Raw genomic sequence first — 23,230 nt, forward strand, 5'->3', positions numbered from 1 at the left:
TTTTTTAGTATATTGGTGCAATTTCAAAAACCCTTTTTGTTTTCTTTCTTTATTTATTCATTCATATATTTTTTCATACAAATTTTCAGGTAATTTTTAAAAAAAATAATTCAGAGCAGAGTCATGTCTTCTTTTGTTGCTCATTTCCTTTGTTTGAAAGAAATAAAGCCAATTTGCCCAGGTTTTAAAAGGTTAACTAATGACGTGCTTTTGCTTGTGAACCAACAGAAGATTTTTCTTTTCATCAAGATGATACTATTGTGGTCAACAACTTTTTTGTACTGTTGTTGGATTTTGTGAATTGCACGAATGTACGCCGGAAGCCCGTGTCCTCCAGCTTGTTTGCATTGTCTCAGAAGCATAGATGTGCTGCTAGAGCACACCTAAACAACGCTCTGCCACTTTTTTTTCAACCCAATCGCCAAAAAAAATGTTGGCATTGTACATTTCTGCAAACTACGGACACAATACGTTTGCATCTTCTTGTGTAGTGTATACACTGAAACTTTATGTTTCTACAAGGCTTTGGTTAATGTGTGTTTAGATTTAGACACGAAAACAACTTGGTTATGGTTAGGAAGACAGCATTTTTTTGGCGTAAAATACCCAATTTTGGGGGCGCAGTCCCCCTTTGGAATCACAGTAATGTCTCAGTAAAAAAACAGCCGCTTTTCGTTGGTGCAAAACACCCACATCTGGTGCCTAAAAAGCTGCTAGTAATACAGCAATGACTCACTAAATCACAGCCAGTTTTGTTGTTTGTTGCTCTTGAACAGTGGTCTTCAGTGGTCGCAGCTTGGCCGCAGTCTTGCCTACGTGACCTGGCATGCATCATAATCTCCAACTCTTGAATCAAATACTACATCACTTTAGATATGTTGATATGATTCATATCAAAAGTGCCAATGTGACGTATTTGTGGTTTGCAGATACACAACATGCCAACATTTTCTTTTGGTGAATGGACTTTTTTTCTTTAATCAAGGAAATAGAATATTCCCCAATTACATATCTTATTGAAATTCATACACATTTTTAAGGGCTCAAAGATCCGAAAACACTAAAGCATATGTCAGTCAAGCAAGACAATAAAAACAACTAGAATGTTAAACGTCATCATATTGACATTTCATGATGTCATCTCATGCATTGAGCAACATGCAAGACAACATTCTGCCTTAAAACCGGTTGCAGTGATTTTTTTTTTTTTTTCAGATTATATCTAGCTGTATGTAAAATATGCATCACTTTTCTGTCTGTTTCTTTTTTTGTGATGCATTTTAAGCATGTTTTGTGAATCATCACTGAATGTGTGTTAGAATAATGATAAGGAAGCCATGTGTTCACTGATTTAGCCCAACTCTGGAGATGGTCCATCTTGGGTGCAACGCAGCACAACTCACTTCATTTAAATGGATGATTTAAATGTAAATCAATGGAGCAAAGTTGACTCTCAGCAGCCAAAAGTGAAGATAGAAAAGCCCTATCTGTCAAAGGCTGTGTTGATCTACCACCTCTGACTGCTGTTCAGGGAACACATAAAGTTTTGAGTCTGTAACTTGAGTTGAAGGTGAAGTTTGACCTGCCGTTTGTCTGCAGCAAGAGTGTTGCTGCTTGTCTGTGACCAACTATTAGGCTGTGGATCAAAGGACATGCCTTATCTACATCTCCATTTGCCATTTATAGCCCCTACCCTTTACATCTAATGACCTGGACCATGGAAGTGGAAATAATGCAAATTACATTTCCATGGAAATCTCCCCCTCTCTCTCTCTCTCTCGAGTGTGAGGTGTGAGCTTGCATGTTTGTGCAGCGTTGTTTGTTTTTACCGTGTGGGTGCGTGTCACGGGAAGTCATCGAACTGCAGTTAAAGTCCAGGGTGAAACGGCAATTTCTTAATTTGACACCTTTTCACTGGCTGAATATTGATTTAGCCGCACTGGTCACCTCACCCTTGGCTGCTGTGGAATGTGGGGTGTGTGTGTGTTCACCTGCGTATATACACACTCTGGTTCACCAGCACGGGCTCGATGAATAAATGAGGTGAGCAGTGGAGAGATGAGTCAAAGTGTTTTCATCTTTGGTGTTCGCTCTTTGCCGCACACTGAATGTCAGTGTTGGACGCTGTGCTCCAGCCCTCCCAGAGATAAGATAAGAACCACATGCTCTTCCCACCTCCTGGCAAGGGAGTCCCAGGCGGACCTGCTGACGCACGCACCTCCCCTCCCCTCCCTCCCCTTTCCTGCCTCAGCCTCATGTCAGGAAAGTGAAAAGTAGTACCTTGGCAGCTTGCCCTTGACTCTCTGCCAGAAGGAGTGCGCTTCAAGAGAAGTGGTCTTTTCCCTTTTTCTCTCATGTGCATTTTTCATTTATGTGTTGCAGAGAAGTAACATCTTGCTCACTAAACATCAGCACCGTCAGTGTTGGCTGTTGACATTGCAGCCCGACATCGTTTGACAGGAGCGCTGAAGACACTCGTTCACTTCTGTTGAGGCACTGTCTCACAGATAGCTGACTGCTTCATGAGAATAGAAATGAGTGATGGAGATAGAGTGAAGCTGGCTACTGTTTTTAGCAGCTCTTAACATTTTCTTTTATCTGTTTTGGGAGTTTATTGTTTCAATTAAAGTAATGCTTTCTTGGCAGTGTTGCAGTATTGGTGGTTTTCTGTCATTTTTTGGTAGCTCTTATCACACTGATATGTGTGTGTAATTGTTAGTTTTTCAGATAAGTTTGGTTTTAATTAGTTATTTGATGCTATGAAAAGGGGGTGTGAAGTCATGATTGGCAGCTGTGTGTGCCAATCGGTGTGCTCAGGATCAATGGCTCTGCTTACAGTTGATTGGACAGGTGTATGGGCGGAAACTTGATAATGCGGAAATTGCTTCTTTTCTTTTTCTTTTTTTGTAGTCTTTATTGTACCTGGTTCAATTAATGCTATCATCTTCAGAAAGATTTTTAAAAAAAATGTTTTACAAATAACAGAACAAAAAAATCAAAACAGCTACAAAACAATACCAAACAAACAGAGAAGCAAACAGTTAAACAAACAAAAACTGTATACACCGTGAAGATCACCACTGTGCAGATTCTGACGTCACCAAGGTCAGATAGCAGCAGCCTAAACAAAAAAAATGGCATCATTTTCTACAGTGGGAGTAAGAAGAGAGTGGTTATCCATCTTTTTTACAGTTCATAGTGTACACCTGTGTGTTAACCTCTGCAAGTTGAAAATTTTCATATTTTTATCTGGCATTTTACAGACTAGTCAAAAAATAATTTGACACGTTAATCAATAATAAAAATCAGCATTTCTCTAAAGTATAATGAACATCTTACAATATTTACAGAGCATACCTCTGGATGAGTTTTCTCTTATCAAAGACACTTATATTAAGGAGTTTAAATTTTAAAAATAGAATCAACTTAAAGAGAAATAAAAGAAGGAGTTGATCAGCAGTTGAGGACATTCACAGCAATCATTATCTCTGTGCGTCAACTCTCAGATAAAGACTGAAGTGATGAGGTAGTGGACATTGCATCAAAACAGAGACATAGAGAGGTTGTAGAGGCTTAGATCAAACAAAATGTAAATTGTAAAATACAGACGGACTTGTGGATACGAATAGAGAAAAGAGGTCCTGCTACACATGGTTTTTTTTCCTATTCTCTGAAGGGGCTTCCTATGAAGATGTAGCATTACAAATACTCTGGGGCTTTCCTGTTTGTGTGTTACTAGTAAATGCTGCCATGCAATGAATCATATTGTGACACATATATGATATCTCTACCCAACTGAATCAGCATCAGGTTGCAATGCAGATGCTTGTCTCATTGCTTAAAAGTTCCTGTACTAATGCAAAGCATGAAAGAATATTTATTGAAAGCACATTTTATTGTATGGTGGTGTGAATTACAGCATCTCTATGGGCCATTTACTTTTCTGCTTAAAATCAGACCATGCTTCATCGCTTGATGCCATATTAATACCACAAACTGATGCCGACACATTATAGATATCCAGGCTGTCTGTAAGAGAATTCCCCGTCAAACAGGAGCGTGTTTCATATTGAAACTTGGATGTGAGAGCGCAGAGACCCAGACAGTCTGCAACTGGTTTGGCCTTCCCTTCCCAGTCCCAGGGTGTGGTGCGCTGTAGTCAAGATAAGTGTTATGCAACAATACCTCACTGAACATGAACTCAGGCTTCAGTTTTACACAGGAAGCCCAAGTCTGAGTCAGGCACTAAAATCCCTGCCAACTGGGCTTCAGCGGCTCACAAACATGCTGCACAACAAACTGCTTCCCGCCTAAATGTTTGTGTGAATGAACGCCTTCATTTTGGCACATAAGCAAAGAGGTGGGATGCCAATTGACTCAAGTACATTATTCAAGAAATATCTTACTTTTTACTCTACTACATTTATCTGACAGTTTCATTAACTTATTAACTTTTTGGCTTATGGAGCTTTAAGGTCCAGACACACCAAACTGACATAAAAGAAATAGTGGCGATGAAGGAGGACTGTTGCGTTTCTCGGACCTAAATTTGCACCTGAACACATCACAAAGACAACAGCCAACTAATACACACATTCTACGTGAGAGAGAACAACTCACTATAACAGCAAGCGGCAGTAGTCTGTATATTCATCATTTAAAAAGAGAAACTGTAAAGCCTTCTACCTGCCTACTCGATTAATCATCATGCAACCTCACAGATTCATCTTGTGACATTTAGAGGGGGCCTGATTCCCAGGTTGGAAACAGGGTTCCCCCAAATACCTAAAAAGTCTTAAATGAAATTGAACCATAAAAATCTAAAAATAAGGCCTTAGCATTTTTAAGACTTTTAAAAGATTGGTTTAAGTAATTTTAATACAAATAAATTGGAAGGACTTTTTGAGTCCTTTTTTTCTGATGCTGCATTGTAAAATCTTAACTTTTTAACAAAAAACCCCCCAAAAACAGAATTCCTCTCGCATTAATGTCATGTCATGTCCAAAAAGTCATGCTTCATGTTAATAAATATTAAATGTTTGTCGTAAAATTATCCCTAATCCTAAATAACTGAAGTCAGTTCACGTTTTTGTTTTGTTTGTTTTTTGTTATGGTTATTGTAATACTAATCTCAGATTTCATGCTGGGTAGCATTTTAAAAAGTTTTAAAAAGTCTTAACCATTTACTTGTGAAAAGTAAATGTAAGGTAAGACCAAACTTGTCTAAAATAAAGTGATATTTAAAAGGTCTTAGATTTTTACTTGCTTATGTTGCCTGTAGACACCCTAGGGAACCGCTGGAGTAAACACCTGTTTATAAATTAGATAAATTATCAACAACAACTAAATACTACTTAAGCATCAGAATTAGCAATCAAGCAATGCCGCATCAGTCACAAAGGACATTTTTCTGTTTTACTTGATACTTTAAGTACATTTTGCTAATAACACTTATGCCCTTTTGCATCAGTGGGATTTAAATGCAAGACTTTTACGCAAGTACAGGATGAGAATATTTCCTCCAGCAGTGTTTAAATATGTTAAGTAAATGGCAATTATCCCCCGCCGCACTCTTTGCACAGCCTACAGACAATACAGCATGTGGACGATTTAATGTAAACATGGGGAGACAAAACTGACAGCTATCTTATCTTGATGATGCCATTTTCTTCAGCAATGTTGGGAAGTGGGAAGGAAAATTTTACTGAGGTAAAAGAAATAAACTCTGGTCAAACCAGTGACCAAGCGTTTGCTTCCATCGCAGCAGTCTCTCTCTCCAGACTGAGCGAGCACATGTGGTTCCCAGTGGGGTTAACCATTCTGGACCACAGCATGTGGGACTGATCTGGCAGCACCTTTGATTCGCCATCATAGTCGCAGGCCTGGGACACTGACGCATATCCCACAGCTCTGAGTGTCACTGCGGTCACATTAGGTTGAGCTGTGGCTCAAGAGACTTCAGGGGGAATCAGAGGGAAAGTCTGTTGGGTCGTCAGAAAGTAGCAGGAATGCTCAGAAAAAAAGTGCCATCAATCACCACCATGCTGCAATATAGTGGCTGTTGGGTCAAACCAGTCAATCCTCTGGCTTCTTTTTCCACAGCGCTTTAATAGAGATTGACGATATTTACATTTTTGACTTTTTCCAATGACCAATGATTTATTTTTCTAAGCTGATAGAGACAGATACTTAAAGGAGACCTGCTTTACTAATTTTCAGGTTTATTCTTGTATTTTGAGTTGCTACCAGAACATGATAAAGCAACATTATGTAGAAATTTGTTTCTGTGCGCTTTGGCGCCTACCGAAGGTCTCTGAGTGCAACACCACTGTAGTAAACACATGCATTTGTCATAAAGTTGCTTTAATATGCTTTAATGTTCAAAAAGCACTTCATTTTTCTCATGCTGTCTGTGCTGGAACACCTGTATTCACCCTCTGTCTGAGATGCTCCATTTTGGGACCTGTCTCTTTAAGCCCCCCTCCCAAAAAGCACAGTTTGCTCAGACTGGTCCCCATTTCCGAGTATTCAAATTTCAGCGCTTCTGCACCATCATTGCAGCCAGGGAATGACTGCAATGGAGTATAGTGGCGCTTTGACTGTGGAAATTCTTTAGGTAAAGCTTCTATGTCCAAATTTTCTCAACCAGAAATGTTCCAACTGCAATATGATCAGAAATCTGGGAGAAATAAACAACATCGGCAGCCAAGATTGCATGTTGTCTTCATGTTAGCATGTAGCTACATGTAGCTATGTAGGATACGTGATGAAAACACTTTCAGTAGTGTGCCTGCAGCAGATGACCATGTAAAGAAATCCATCACAGGCTGAAGTTAGCTTGTTGGGAAAGTAGAACAAAATGTTGGAAATGAAGTGTTTTATAATAATAATAATAATAATAATAATAAGGAAAGAACACCACAGGTCCTCTTTAATGTCTCCAGTTACCACTGGTGGTGTTTCCCTGGACTGATGCTTAGAGCAGATGCTGACACTGCTTTAGTAGCTTTACCAATTTATTTGAATTTAACACTGTTTTAAATTAACTCAATATTTTGGATAAATTGTTTCAGTGATTAAACACTTTCAAACATCTTTGCTCTGCTCAAGAAGAAGTTGACCCTTGAAGGCTTTCCTGTCATGTGCACAGCCTTCCGTTGGTGTCTCATGATATAATGTATTACATTGTCAAATCTCTTCCTTTAAGGGATTAATTTAATAAGTCATCATCACTTAATTTAATGGGATATGTGTGGCGACAGTAAAAGCTCCATCTTGTTCACTAAAATAATCACTCGAGCACCACATGTGTATTTATCTACAACTGAAAATAGTCCTCAATGCCTGTCTGAATAATGTTTGATTAAAAGCTCCAATGCTCAACTTTTTTAGGAAACCATTTGGCCTTTTTTAAATTAACGCATTTATTTGTGACCTGTTTTTAGATTTATGTCTTTACTCTAAACAAATGATTTAAGAGGTGACAGCCATATACGTACGGGAGAAGTTGGAAAGTGTTGTGTGTTGATTTTGGGTGTTTACAATAACAAAAATATTGACTGCGGTCAGCCTTTAAGCAACTATTGGCCTAATACTGAATAGCTGACAGATACATTGTACTCCTTTCTCTTATGGTGTCAGTAAAAACAAACATTTGCTGATACTTTCATTTCACATTCTTGGACTTTTAAATAGTCTGAAGTCCAACAGAACAAATGTTAAGGGTTGAGTTAAGGGTCGGAAACAGTGGTTGTTCTGGAGAGTCACTGTTTGCTCTTTCTTGGCCGAAAAGCTTCGCAAACTCCATTTTTGTCACATTTACCAACATAATATTATCAGCCATTATATAGCCAGTGTCTTTAATTGCTTTGTTTTTGCCCTATGGAAATAGAACATTTGACTATTTTTGTTCATGTGCACACATATGATAGCAAAAAAAAATCATTCAACACAAAACCTGTATTCATAAATTGATACAGCCTCCTTGTTTTTTCATTTTTTGTAGTGTCACTAATCACAGTGCCTTCTTTGTATTTCAAATAGGACAACGTCGTAAGGGTTTTTTGCAGCACTCCTATTTTACTCCTCTCTGTGTGTCTTTCTGTCCCCTGCAGCTCCTTCCACCCCCCCTTAACTTTGTCTGATTTATTAAGCCATATTCTGCCGATGTGCGTCAGAGCTGGCCAGGAGTCTCGTGAGGCGTTCCGCTTCTGAAGATCTGTGTCTCGTGTCTGGACAGTGTCAGACCACAGCGTCCTCCACGCCCCCACCCTCCAAAAAATTCACCCCCACCTCTGTTTGCCTTATTTGCCTGCAACCGCATGCCCGCTTGCCCCACACACACCCACACACTGAGCAGATGATTCGTCGAAACTACAGATCAAATTATTTGTTTTTCGGGGAATAGATCAAAGGTCGTGCTCGGACTGTTTACCAGTCAGGAGCACTATGACTCTAAAATTTAATTGAAATGAAGAGCTGTTCCTCGACACTTTATCATCATACAGTTACCTGCGGCTTAAGTGGATGCTTCTAACTGCTGCATCTGGTTTTATTTTGTTACTGGCACAACAGTCAGGTCTGCGCCACCCTCCACGAACAACTCTGTTGTCCACAAGTCTGTAGCTTTTAAAACACTGATATCATACAGGATTATAGACAAACCACTTAGTCATGTTTTCATGCCTCGTGTGTATATGTTGATGGCAGAACACCTGCCTCCCAGCTGCATGTCCTCCTGTGAATCATACTTGAGGGAAGTCTACACAAATGCTGCTGATAACCAAACATGCCGTGAGAAAGTGAAATAAAAAAATAACGTTCAGGGCTGTATGGGTACAACGGTCTGCTTTCTACTATCGTCTGACAACAGATACGATTGTGTGTGCCATACCATAAAATGTAAATTTAACAGTGCCATGGGATTTGTTTATCTTATTATTATTACGTTGAGTTTGTGCCAGCGTGGAGTTCAAAGTCTCATGACACGATGATGTCTCATAGGCTGAATTTAGACGGCTACAAGTCTTTGTTTTTGACGCATACTCCATTTGTTTGAGTGACCTAAACATGATGGTTTCCTAGTGCATCATGATGGCCTCTCAGACGCCAGCGGGTGTATTAAAAACAACTTTCCCTCAACGATGGTCTGGCAAATGGCTTTTTTCCCTGACAACAAAGACAGTAAACAGCAGCACTTAGCGAGCTCTCAAGAACCTAATTGCCTATTAAGCACAATCAAGTCCTCCTTTATCCTGCTGCCTCTGTTGGGGGCTCCTATCCCTGGAGACACAGCTTTATAGTAAACATAAGCAAGCTAGTGCGGCTATCTGACAGCTTTAGCTGGAACATTGGTTCTGTTGCTGCCGCTCTCACCCCACATTAAAGAGAGAGGGATGACCCCCGGCTGTTTCTAGTCTCTGCATTTGTTTGGGTGACTGTCGGGAACACTGTGGGCCTTTGACAGAGTGTCATATGATGATATTTCCATCCTTTGCTCTGTTATGATTCTGTCCTCCATGTGTTTCTAGCATCATTTTCTGCAGCATCTCCCCAGCTTTTCTCTCTAGTTTTACACTTTGCTTGGTCATAAATATTGCTATGTAGTGCGTCAGCTAAAAGACGTTTTGCTTCTGTGCTCTTCAGGCTTGACAGATGAGAAAGTGAAGGCCTACCTCTCGCTGCACCCGCAGATGCTGGACGACTTTGTGTTGGAGAGTGTGAGCGCAGAGACGTTGGACAGATGGCTGAAGAGGAAGACCAGCAGCAGGCCTGCAGGTATACCCACTCCCTCCGCCCACGCACACATACACACACAGGGACAAACATGGAAACACACACACACATACTGCAGTCCTCTGGCTCACTGTGACATAATGATCGGATCAGCGGATTCCAGGATATTGAGTTGTAATTTCTGTGATACTTTGCTTTGGTTTAATGTTTGTACTTTTTAGCTCACATAAGCCCATATGAGTTCCCGACTAGTCAACCACAAATACAGGCTGCAGCCACGTCAGTCGTTTGCTTTTATTGAAAACTTTTTCTCTTTAAGACCGAGGAGTGTGCCTCTGCGGGTTGTATTTATTATCCCGGCCATTTGCAGTACAAATCACTCATCTTCAAATGTGTCTCCTTTAATCGTCAGAGTGTGTGTGATAGACAGAAGAGAGCGAGAGGGAACGGGCCTGTCGGGTGTTTACGGGTCATTAGATGTGTTTGAGCGGGCCGAGTTGAGTCTGTGCCGTGCGCTCCACACACAGCGGACTGTTTCTCAGACCAACCGCATCCATCAAGGGCCCACAGGGCTGGCACTCTGCCCAGTCGAGCTGCTGACGTCAGAGGCGACCTCCAGAGACATGCAGCCGGCTGAAGGGGGCCCAGGGGAGGGGTAGGGATGGTGGATAGTGGTGATGGTGGTGGGGGGGTTGCGCTGGCTCAGGGTGTGGGTGTGTTGAAGTGAAGGGGTAAACCGGCGGAGGATGGATTTGTCACAGTTTAGAGCTGCTTTCTACATGAAGTCTACAGACAATAGAGTTCATTGCTGCAATGCAGAGATGTTGAATTCTCAAGTCTGAGCCTGCATTTGAAACTGTTTCCTGTATACAGTATATATAGTATGTATCCAACGAAGAACACAGATTCACATCGCAGAACGGAAATGCTAAATACTTTTGATTTGTGTTTGTGTTTTCTTGAGTTTTTAGGTATCATGTGACTCATAGTCTCACAGGGTATAAGCCTGTCGTTGGTCGCCCATTTTTAAAATCCCCATAGCTACGTGAAACTAGTCTCTCATAGCCTGATCTATCTCCACACAAGGCTTGGGCAGTATCTCTTTTTTCATATCTTTATACCTTCCTAGAATTTCACTGGGGTATTGGTATACGGTATATGATGGTATGGACATAATGGACATTATTTTGCAAGTCTATCACCGCTATATCCTGGGCTTAGCACCACGCAAGCAACTCTAATTGGTTTGAAGAAATACAAATATCCCACAGTATTTTTTTCTCCCCTGAGTGCAGAACTATGATGGCTTCAGCTAGAGCTTTGAGGTAGGTCTGGCAATGCAAGACTGTGTAATTTATGACTAAATGACCTTAGTGCAAAGGTCAAGTTTTTTCAGCTCTTCATTGGTATCTCAAGTTTACTAAAGAGTCAACACTTTAAAAAACCATACATACCATTGTTTACTACAAATTAAATATACATGCTTTCCATGACAGCTTGGTATTTTTTCATGTTTTAGCATTTCCCCTACAGTAGGGAAATCAACTTGCAGCGACTTGGAGCTTGTTCGGTTTGGATCGACACACAAGAATTTATTGATTTGAAAAGCCTGCACTGCATTACCACACAGCCGCAACATTTTTTTGTAAAAAAAACCCAACAAAACCTACCTAAAAACAAACACATACATGACATTCAATATGATGCATTATATGTTTTAAGGATCAAATTACAAAGTTGTTTTTAGTGTTTTCCGGAAATACATGATAACCGCTGACTGCCTGGAAGGTTGACAAAAAACAAAAACTGTCTTGAGAGCAATGAAATGCTTTGGAAAGTGGTCAACAGTAATGCACACGATATTATTGATTCTCTAATAGGTGTAAAGCACTTGGTAAAGTGGCTACACATGCCAGTTTGTTGGATGAGGACACAGTAGCTTTAGTTATAACAGTATTTCTCAATGCAACAGAAGAGAAATACCAGGGGCTTACTGCAGCTTTTGCCATGTTGAAATGAACAGTTGTATCATAGTATATTTCCTTGTAAATGTTTTAAAAAAGTAACTGCATACCTCTAGTTCCTATTAAGCACTATTACTGTCTGATTAATGTAGGTCTTATGTAATATATTGTGCTGCTACTAGCATCTGGATTTTTACTCTCAAAAAATCCCTGTCAGTGAATGGCTGATGGAGCCCATATTAATGGGCATGTAAAGCAACTTGAAATATGTTACATTAGATTTGCAAGCTTTTTTTTGTTAAAATTACTTGTTTTCATTGTCAACTGCAAGTGAGTGGACAGACAGAGAGAGAGAGAAAGAGAGAGAAGGACCACCAGTTTGCTCCTGTTTCTTAGACTAAATTGTTATATTCATTTTTACTTTCTCTCTATCGTCTAAATTAGCTATTAACTTTTGGCAACTTTTATTCATGAATTAATGTTGTGATCCACATTGTTAAGAATGCTAAAGCAAATGCTGTTTTGGTAAAAACAGCTTTTTACACTCTGCTGGTTATGATGAAGGGTATACAGCCATAAGCAGGTTTAGCGTCAGTTTGTTTCAAGTGATTTTATGCATATTACTACCAGGTCTGCTGCCTGAAATCAGAGATTCAAATCATCAGTTAGTGGCCCTTAGTCAACTGAGATTGCTTCAAGTTGAGTAATTGTGTTTTTTTTCTGTGCAGTGTGGTTATGGGGAAGTTTCAGTCCCCAGATTTTGCTGCGAGGTGAGTGCTCTTGACTTTTAGGCCACTCTTTGCAGCTTCAGAAATGGTGCAGCTGCAGGCAGGGAGACAAAGATTGCACCATAATGTGAAGAAGTGGTGAATTTACAGCTCAGAAAGTTAATACAATACAGTCTCTGGCTTTTGTTTGATATCTAGTGTTGGCAAAAAATGTTGTTATGCATTTGCGATCCATCGTTAGTGCCAACAGCTTGTTTACTGCATTACATGAATGCCACTATCACACTAAACGTCCTGCAGAGCCATTTCAGGGTATGAAACTTTGTATGAAAAACAAAACAAATCGTCTAATATTCATTTTAACAGTTATATCCGATCAACTGGCATAATCCTGAATTGGGTACAGCCCTTATTACTCTATGTGAGAAAATAATTTTGTGGCTCCAAATGAAGATGATCAGTTGCCTCAAATAATGTCTGTTGAGTTGGTCTGAAGATTACAAATTTGAAAAAATCCTGGGGTATGAAGTTGGAAAGAAGTGAGCTTATCAGATGTCTGTAGCCCACTCGTCTTCTCTGCTTGAAGCCACATTAGCTGCTACTAGCTACTGGTCAGAAGTTGAGTTGCATTGATCTTATTTTCCGATAAATTGTGTTAACTGGGAGTCTGACAATTGTTAAAGGAGTGCCACACTTGTTAGAGTACTCCTTTAAAGATACCCCGTGGAGTTTTCTTCTAAAAAGACAATGTTATGTATTTTCTTTTATAAGTAGTTTCTCGTCAAAACTCAGTGCCTCTATCCTTAAGGTCTATCAAACGTATTGGACGCATTTCCTTTATAAATGCCATGTTGACTTGGTGTTGAGTGTTAGATTATATATGTATTGAAAATAAAGTGACCCACAGTATTTTTTTTTACCTTGCAGTTGTGACCATTATGGGAAATATCTAAATGACTTTGTCTTGACAAGCCCAGACTTACACTGTGGTTAGACGACTAAATAAGATGTGGGTATTGAGCAATATTCAGTCAGTTGCTCCATGTAGTTTGAGCTGTACGAGATGCGACCACACTTGTGAAACCAAGTGAAAGTATCAGTGATCAGCTCGTCAGCTCGCTCATTATGTCACGTCTCTCTGGGTTGATCTTTACATCACATCAGATATATCACTCTACAAGTCCACTTCCTCACTTAGATCACTGTTAGATCACTGTTACTCTTAAGACTGAAATGACAAGCACTGTCTAATTTCTGGTTCATCACACAGCCCCAAATGTTCTCTGTCTTCAGATAATGGCTGAAATCTGACTTGAAGAATTTTTTTTTTTTGATACGTCTCCGCTTGTTTTAAAGAAGCTAGACTTTGCCTGTCTATGGGACGCTAATGAAAGTAGCTCATTGACTCTAAAGATGCATTTTTGGGTCCATTTTTGCTGCGGCACTTTTTAGAAATCAGATAGATCTTACCCTTGTTATGAGTGCAGCAGCAGTGGCAGCAGGACCTGTCATCATGTGATCGTCACTGAGACAACCAGTGCTTCCTGGAAGCAGTCCCTGCAGCCTGTCCCGTTCTCACTTATCATGTGATGGGCTACATTGGATTACAAAAATCCGTTTGTCTGTGCGCTCACACGCAAGTGTGTGAGTGTGTTTGTGCAAAGGTTTTGTATAGTTCCATAAAAAGCCTTAATATTTATTAGACACTTATTATTACACTGAATCTACTGTGTGGCAATATTAGTGCCTTGTCATAATAACTGTGTTACAGTTTTCTTGTTTTTTTTCTTATTGTTTATTACTTGCCTGATAAAGTTGTATTTATGTATCAAGATAAAGAATCCATGGCAGATGTATGTGTGTAACAGAGTGTGTCAGAGCCTCGCGCTTATAGCAGCCTTTTTCTGAACACACTGAGCAGAACAGGATTTCCCAGAATTCCCACTTGATTTCATTTGACCATCGCACCTCTCTTGACCAACATCCCACTGGCAATGTTTACTTCACACCACATACTGTCATGGGGTAATTAATAAATCCCAAACCCTCTGCTGCTCCCATCCAAAGGCCCCTCGTTACTCATGTATGCCTTCTGCAATGCACACAAACACACACATACACACGGCTTTTCAGCTCTGAAATACTGGCTCATACAAAGTTTTGAGTAAAGGCTGGAGAGGATCTACAGTGGGTCGAAATCTGTAATTGTTGCTGTCATTTTTAGCACAATGCTAAGTTTGATGTATAGTTTTTGCAGGGTTTTTTTTAATCATTTTCTCATCAGACATTTCTGAAATGTGTTAATATATATATATATATATATGTTCTATATATTTTTTTTTTTGGGGGGGGGGGGGTAAATAATTCAGCAAATAAAATGTCAGAAAATTGGGAAAACCAACCCAACTCCTTAAGATATTTAATTGATTTCCTTTTTTAATTATTTAAAATGGAGAAAAGAAGCCCACACTCACATTTGTTCAGACCTCCTAGCGGCCATGACAAGTTTGTTTTTTTTTTTTGTTTTTTTTTGCATTCCCTTGCAACACATTTTACATTACCTCACAATATGTTTTGTGTTCTCTTGATTCTCGCAATATATTTGCATTATCTAACAATGCATTTGTTTTTGCATTCTTTCTTAGCCATATGTCTACTTCTGCTCCGCTGCTGTCATGTCAAAACCCCAGTATGAATCAGCTCATGGACTTTTACTTTAAACTAGGCATAAGGTAGTCCTGTTCAAAAGGGGTTGTTATGTAATTAATGAACATTGGATTCTTAGATCCCAGTGGTTAATATCAAAGCTCATTCATTGACATTGCATATTAGTGGCCTTCTGTAGGTTCCTACTAGATGACTCACTCAAGTGCACAAGTTTTTAAGGGGCAAAATCACAAAACTAACGTATAGAGTGACAACACAAATTTTGTGCTATGATTGAAGCAAAAAGGAGTTGGACTCCTCCTGTTACCTACAACATGTATAGACCCAGAGTATAACATTAGATTTTATAAATGTAATGGAAAGTTCTCTTTTAACCGCTGATGTGTTCACCTTATCCACTGCAGCAAAACTATTACAAGGGAGTGCAAAAGTATTGTGAGGTAACACAAATCTGTATTTTGAGAGAAGACAATATTTATTGCAAGGGAATGCAGAAAAAAAAGTTATCTTGCCATGACCCTTTGTGGGACTCCATATCAGGATGCCTAAAAAATATCTTTCTCAGAGTTGTTGATAATTGTCCTTAAATTTACAACAACTCATTTTTTTCAAAAATAGGAAGTCTCAATGAGATCTCGGTTCAAAGAGAAAGCTGCATACATATAAACAAAGAGTAAAAAAGCAAGTGGAGGGCTAGTGTGTAGGTAAACAGGGAGGATGGCATAGAAGAAGAAGACTGCTGCACGTCTGCCATGGAGGAGGTTGATGCAGGACGACTACTAGGTCGACACGTGTTGACCGCTGACTCACTGCCAGCTGACCGTGCTGTGGGAAGCTGTGTATATGTGGCGGCAGATCAATAAAGCGCCGTCAAGTATCGTGCACATTAGACCCAGCTGACTGAGGGATTTTTTCCCGGTGAAAGGCCTCAGCCTGCGGCTGCTGATATGTTCTGGGTGCTTCTCCAAATCATTTCTCACCGTGTCTCACCAAACAGTTGACCAGAGACCTTTGTGCTCATGTGAACTGCAGGCTTTGTGTGTCTGTGTGTTTGAACTTGAATAAAGATACAGAATAAAGTCAGGCACCTCGCTTCTGTGACTGCGGTTTACAGAGCTTAACAGAGAGACTGTTTCATAAGGCTGCATCATTATGGCAGAAATGAAAAGATAAATCATTTTTATCATTTGTATTTCATTATTTATTTTTTGTACTTTGGTGCCTCAAAAGAATTAATTTTTTTCCTCACTTTTTTCTGTGCAGTATTTTTTAAATCAATTTTTGAAATCACTTCTATATATTTTTATATATTTTATCAATTATTTGTTTAAGTAGAAGTGGCAGCAGATCTTGATTTCTTTCTTACTACACACCGCTGCAGTGTAGCAGTTAATACTCTCAGGAAACAGTGTAATAAATGCATAAATTAACTGTGAGCAGCATTCAGCCACAGCATCATCTTTTCTTTTAATGAAATGAGGGCTCATGTTCCTGGGTCCGCAACCGTTAAGAAGTCCTCAGAGTTACTGCAGGGGGGCTGCCAAATTTTTGTTTAGTAATTCAAGTTTTATTTTTTATTTTTCAAAAATTTAAATATGTTTGAAATTACACATAATTTCAGACATATTGGCATGAATCTAACATATAAGTGAAGATTTTAAAAAAACTTACAGTACACATCACTAATAAACTAAGTGTTATCCATAAAAATTTGTGCAATAATGTGAGTTATTGAACACTAAATCACTGTGCAGCACTTATCCATAACGACGAGGTGAATTGTACACTAAGATTTGCGTACTGTTACATATTAGCCAATTGGCTGTATAGGTGTACTGACATTCCTGTGAGCAACAATGGATCATTTTGTAACTTTTTGAGCAAGAGACTCTGATATACAGTGCAGAGGGTTAGGTTAATGCACCCAGCCGTGCTACAAGTGCAGCTGATTTTACAGCTAGAGGCAAGCACAAACAAGGGAGGATCCAAAAATATACATAGAATTGTCTCAAGTGTAACTCTGTCTTATACAATATATGTAATAGTGGCTCCCTGTGCCTTTTCTCTTTCAGCGAAGGGGTTGTTGGCCTGAGACACATTGAAGACACCTGCCTAAATTGAATTTTAATGTATGCTAGTCCTACCGTATGTGCTTTGTTTACATTTAGAATTTTTGCTTTGATTTACCACACAATTTGCAGTGTGTCAAACTGCAAGCTGATCAAGCACTTTGCTATGAGCTGACAGAGTATGAATTTGTTCAAAAAGTTTTACAATTTTCCTCAGTCAGAAAACATCCTTTTGACATTTTAAATCTGCGCTTTTTGTCCTGCATTGTCCTGGACATATAAACTGTGTCTGCTTGACTTCTTGTTGCAGAGTCTGATGAATATCTGATGATTTATTGTTTGCAGCTTCACAAGCGACTAAGCAGTGCTGCTTTTCTTCTTTTTTTTCCTTCTGGTCTGCTGCACAAATGTCTAACACTGACGCTGAAGTTTTGATTATACACTGTGAAATCAATATGTGCAAACTATGTCAGAGCAATAAATGTACCACAACAGGACTTTCTGTTAAACAAGAAATATAAAAACAACATGCAAACCCTTTAAGTATGCATCATGTTATGTTTATGATTTAATACAATAACCATGCATCCCCTGTCATGCTGTTAACACAACATATAAATGTTGTTTTTCTTAACATTTAATGAAGGATCGAAGGCCATAAACAGAATTGGGATGGGATGTGTTGATCTTATGAATAAATTCTTCAAAGAAGCCTTACCTACTTAGTACTGGTTTACGAGGCAGAATAGCAGAACTGATACATGTCAGCTGGTCATCCCAGTGCCTCAGGAAAAGTTTGAATGGAGTGATGACGTTACTAGAAGATGTCTGTTCAGCCTCGGCTGCTTTCAGGAGTTGCTAGACAGTTGTGTTTAGTGTCACTGCTTAGCGAGCTAGTAGTATATTTTCTAAGAACACGTCGGCCCTCACCTCCTGTGTTTACTAAAAGCAACAACACGTCCCTGAAAATATGGGCTGGCATTGAAAGAGGCTTCTGGTCTCTGTCCCTGTCCTGAACACTGACCACATTGTATGGTGATAAAACACACAGACATATACACCCATCTGTACATATACCTTCCATCTAGACCCCAGGGGAAGCTGTATCATTAGGGTAAAGCCCCAGACACACACCTGATGAAACAAAGATGTTATTGTTGCAAAAGTGGAAAGGCAAATTGTTAGTTTTATATAATTTTTGGAGTTTTTTATGTTTAACTTGCTAGCCATCCAAAATGGTACAGTACACACACTTTTTCACACACTTTTCTTCAGAAGGAAGAGTATAGCCAAACACACAGTGAATTATATTAAAGATATTTTCTGGTTTCTAGGAAAATTGTGCAGGCTCTGCGCCATTATTTGAAAGAAATTGCTGGAATGTGTTCAGTGCATAAGATTTAAAAGGGCACTAGCGTTGTATCTCTGTGGTCCGCGGGCATTGAGAGATTCTGCATTTCACCTCACAAGGTTCATATAGCCTACAAGTGCAGCCGCATGCTGTTACTTTTTGGCTTCTTAGACATTTTCAGTGTGTGGACACAGCACTCACTTCTCACCCTGTGGTTCCACTGGGACTGCTACACATGAGATGCCGCAGAGGTGGTTTGCCAGACTGTAATTGGACCTGCAACAGCCCAAACAGAGGCTGGTGAATCGTTCCTCCAGGAGAGACACTGTAGTGGGGGGAACCCCATGCCCAGACAGAGGGAATACCTCGGGGAATGGTATGACTCTTATCTCGGACTGAGTAATATGATTACAATATTAATAATAATATTAGTCCAATATATGATTTCTATATGATATAAAAACAATGACACTAATGTTCATTGCAATGCATTTCTATTTTTATGTGTAAAACTGACTGATTCTGCAGCATTTTTGTCTTTTTTTTATAACAAGACAACATCATATCATCAGCATACTATTTGCTGGTACGATATGATGAATCAGTGTTGCTGCAACACCTTACAGTAATTTTAAGTGGCAGTGATGTGTTAGTAAGAACCGATACTCACATTATTTAGCCTACATAAAAATGCAAACAATGAACAAATCCACCCTCTGACCTTGCTGTATAGTATACTAAAGAGGTAGCTCCTCTGCACTCCAACAAGAATGGCAACTGTGTTTTTAAAGTTCATTCATTGTGGGTGACTCTATACTATAGTAACAGCTAGGGTACATTACATTGTTCTAGGCATGAGTGGTATCACGTTATAACGCTATACCAGGTAATATAGAAATCCTGAAAGTGAGATTTAAAATACCATCAACATTACGTACCCTCATCTTTCTATTAACATCATACTGGAGAGACTGTATTGGGGATCTTTTGCATGCAGAGCGCATCATGTGCCCTGGTGGTTATGCCTGGGCTACACTGCATCCATGACTGTTGTGTGTTCTCATTGGTAGTGTTTGGTGTTGTGGCACTGCTGCAGAGCTGCGTACTGTATTTCCAAAATTTAAAGCACATACTTCACTCATTTATGAAGCATTGCAAGCGACTGCATTGTCAACAACACCGTCCTGCAAAAGTTTCAAAGTAAAATGCCTTGTGTCAACAGCGGAAGAGATTCTGTCTACAAAAATGCTGTCAGAGGGCTTTTATTTTGAGACAGAAACAGGAAAGGTTGAGTAAAACAACTACATTTGTATTTCCTTATGTTTGTGACAGATATACATTAGAACTGTAGTAAAAGGAGGTATGAAGTCAATATAATTATCAAAAGACCATTCTGTGTTGAGTACACTGATACCATCATATACCTTGGTGAAATATCAGGCACGTATGAAAAAAATAGATACTGCCCAAACCTACATTTGTATTCAAAACTCATACATCGAAGATAAGCAAATAAAATTGACATGTAATTTAAGTGAATGAAATGCAGCAACTTTAATTTGACTGTTATTCATATCCACTATACATGGTGTCTCCTTTTACATTCAGCTCATGTATTGAATCAAGGGCATGATTAGGTTCATTTATGTCATTTTTTAGTAACTTTTTCCAATAATCAACAATGACTGTATCCTTGTCTTTAAATGGGTGTGTTAAGCTGCTCTCCAATAGTTTATATAAAATGTTGGGCTACTCTCTAACAGGTGATATTGTATTTGTAAAAGTTTGTTCTTTGCGGGGCTTCATGTCCGAGTATTTCTGGCCTCAAAAAGTCATTAAAAAAGGAGAGTCTGTCTGTGTTTCTCCTTTCTTTAAAGGAGTTTGAAGTCTTTTTCATGCGCAGCTCTCTGTCCTCTGATTGACGTCACGCCCGGCCAGGGGTTCACTCTAAAATAGCTCTCATGGCTAAGTTAGGAAACTTATAGCATAGTGGAGGAATGTTTAAAACAACAAACAATGAAGTGCCTGTAATTTCTGTCTTCACATATTCAAAGGGGTTTGTTTCAAAGGAAGACCAGCTCGAGTCAGCACTTCAGTCGACTTTTCTAAAAATTTGCCCAGCTTTCTGCATGGTCTGATCACATGAAACGTTACCAAAGAGATCTGAGCAGCTACTGTTCTCCTGTGCTGTTGAAGAACTGCTTGTAGCTGTTTGAATGGCTTTATCTTCATCCCAAGTAGCACTCCCAGACCCACTCCCAGACTATAAGTCCAGAAACTGTTGGTATTGGCTAAAGTTTCGTTATTATCGCATACTTCAGCATCTGCGTCCAAAGACAATAGTCATATGTCTACTGTCTCTCCAACAGCCTGAAATCACACCAGGAATTTGCACTGGAGGCCACAAAATTTTACATCTGTCAAGTTAGATTAATACCTCTCTTAATTCTGTTTTAAAAGCAACATAATTTAAGCAAATGTCTCCCTGCATCAAAGGTAGATGAAATATTCATCCATAATTTATACATAATATATAATAATGCTTTATATACTGCATAGTTTTTTTGCATTTGCTCATTTACCATTCACCTGACTACTGTCGGAAGGACATATTGTTTGGCTTGCTTGCCGCTTGTGGTGTTGTGCGTTTATAATCCGATAATGTTCTCAAGAGTATCCACACAGATTTCTGTGTTGCTTCTCAGCTTTCTAATGCAGACAATGCTGATTTGACTTGTACGCCCTTTTTCAGTAATCACTTCCTCTACATTTGCATCATTACATAGACTTGGCATCTGCCATTTAACCCTTTTAATAAAGTATTTTGCTCAGTGGCACACAGAGGAGTTTTACAAATGTAACACCTCCACGGATTAAAAATTGGCAACAGAGTCATATTTAACCTTATTTGCAGTGCGAGGTGTCCTGTCAACAGTTTTACAGACATCTGTTTCACAGTTGTGGTTTATGGGGAAAATGCTTTTTGGGCTACAATGTATTTTTTCACTGCAGTACCACAACTGGCCACTGGGAAAAACTGAAAGCAAAGCTGAGTGGCTTTCCCGGGGACTGTCAGTTATGCTAACATTAGGTAGCATTAGCTAGAGAGCTAACATTAATTAATGGTCATAACAGACTAAGAAAGCTAGAGGTAAAAGTCGCAAAATTTTAAATTGTAGGGGGAATAATTTTTTTATTTTATCCCACCTGTTAAAAAAATCATCTCTGGCCTTAAAATAGGCTTCAATCCAGTTTTGTTTCAAGTTTTATTTTGACGTGATTTCTCTCTCTTTACAGATGACACATCAACTAAAGAAGTCAGCAGGGTAGGTGTCTGGTTAATTTTACGTGTACTTATTTATGTGACATAAATTATACGTACATATATTATACATTTGGAAAAAATTCAACCGCAATGTCTCTTTACGGAAGTCATGACCCGGTTACTCAAGATAATCGACAGACGCTGTTGTGAGAAGTTTCATGTGAGAGTAGCGCGGTGGCTCTGTGGTTAGTACTGTTGCCTCACAGCAAAAAGGTCCTGCGTCCAAGTCCCAGCCGTCCCACGTCCTTAATATGTGGAGTTAGCATGTTCTCCCTGTGTCTACCCACCCATCATCTTGCAGAGGGATGCGTGTATCTACTAATGGATGAGAGGCTTGTGCTTGTGATTGCACGAGATGTAAAAATTAATGGCGTCTTCATCTGCTGAGCTGTAATTTTAGCTAGCTCAGTGGTGCCAGGTGAGCTAGAAGTAGATGCACACTTTCTTCTTCCTTTTTCGGCTGTTGGGTAGAAAGAAAACAGTTCCTACATAAAACTAATCTCAACAATGTCTGCCGATTATCATACATAAATAGCACTACAGGTAAGAGGGAAAAATTGTAGTTTTTATCTTGGGGTGAACTGTCTCTTTAATTAAGATGGATATTAACTATGCAACTGTTTCATGTGTCCTTGTGCTTATTTTCAGTGTCATTGTGACTTTGTCTCATAAAAAGCATGAAATAGTTTACAAATTCATACCTGTGCATTCTTTGGAAAGATGCAGCACATTAGTGATGATTGTGATATTAACAGTGGAGTTCACTCTGCTCTGTTAGCATACAGGTCACATCAGATTATTAACAAGTACAATAAAAACATGAATGGTTCAACACATTGTTCACTGATCATGCGTGAGACAGTTGGCAGGAGGTTATGGGAAAGAGTAGATCCTCTGCGGTCACAAATGCAAATGTTCACACCTTTGTCATCCTAACACCATCGTGCCCTGCAGAGGCTGGATGTCAGCACCCACACCAGGGCCCGAAGCTGCGTAAAAGGGACTTCACACACATAGAAAAAAAAAACGAGGGCCACTCGACCCCTCGGTGCGTCATCCATACGTCTGTGCAAACAGGATGTGGGAGGATAGAAGGCTTCCCGCGGGAGAGGCTTTCTAGTGCGCCACTCTCCCTGCCGTCCTGTCCTCACTCTCTCTGCAGGCGCAGAAATAGACGGCTCTCTGGCCCCGTACAAGGCAGGAGGTCTGCCTCTTACATAACCACACTTTTAAGCTGAGGCTGAGCAGCAGAGCTTGCCAGGGCTCTAATCAGAGCTGTGGGGCTCCGGTGGCCTCCTCTCGGGACTGCAGGGGGATCCCTGGGCTAGAATGCAGCAGTGAAGGGGAGTGTAAGGGTGGGGTGGAGGGTAATGTTGTGATGAATGGCTCTG

The 23,230-nt window shown here is 39.6% G+C and overlaps 1 protein-coding gene across 6 annotated transcripts in view; it reads left to right on the forward strand.

Moving 5' to 3' along the window:
• The window catches only part of pde10a (phosphodiesterase 10A), a 67,762-nt gene that overhangs the window by 28,956 nt on the left and 15,576 nt on the right, over positions 1–23,230 (forward strand). For all 6 annotated transcript variants that reach the window (XR_006106580.1, XM_042502377.1, XM_042502375.1 and 3 more), the window contains exons 2-3: positions 9,646–9,777; positions 21,812–21,840. Coding sequence is in view for 5 of the 6 variants with exons in the window: in XM_042502377.1 (XP_042358311.1) it covers positions 9,646–9,777; positions 21,812–21,840 (161 nt within the window). In the remaining variant the exon portion in view is untranslated. The remainder of the gene's footprint in view (positions 1–9,645; positions 9,778–21,811; positions 21,841–23,230) is intronic.

Source organism: Plectropomus leopardus, chromosome 15 (assembly GCF_008729295.1).
Source record: "Plectropomus leopardus isolate mb chromosome 15, YSFRI_Pleo_2.0, whole genome shotgun sequence".
NCBI classification, from domain to species: Eukaryota; Metazoa; Chordata; class Actinopteri; order Perciformes; family Serranidae; genus Plectropomus; species Plectropomus leopardus.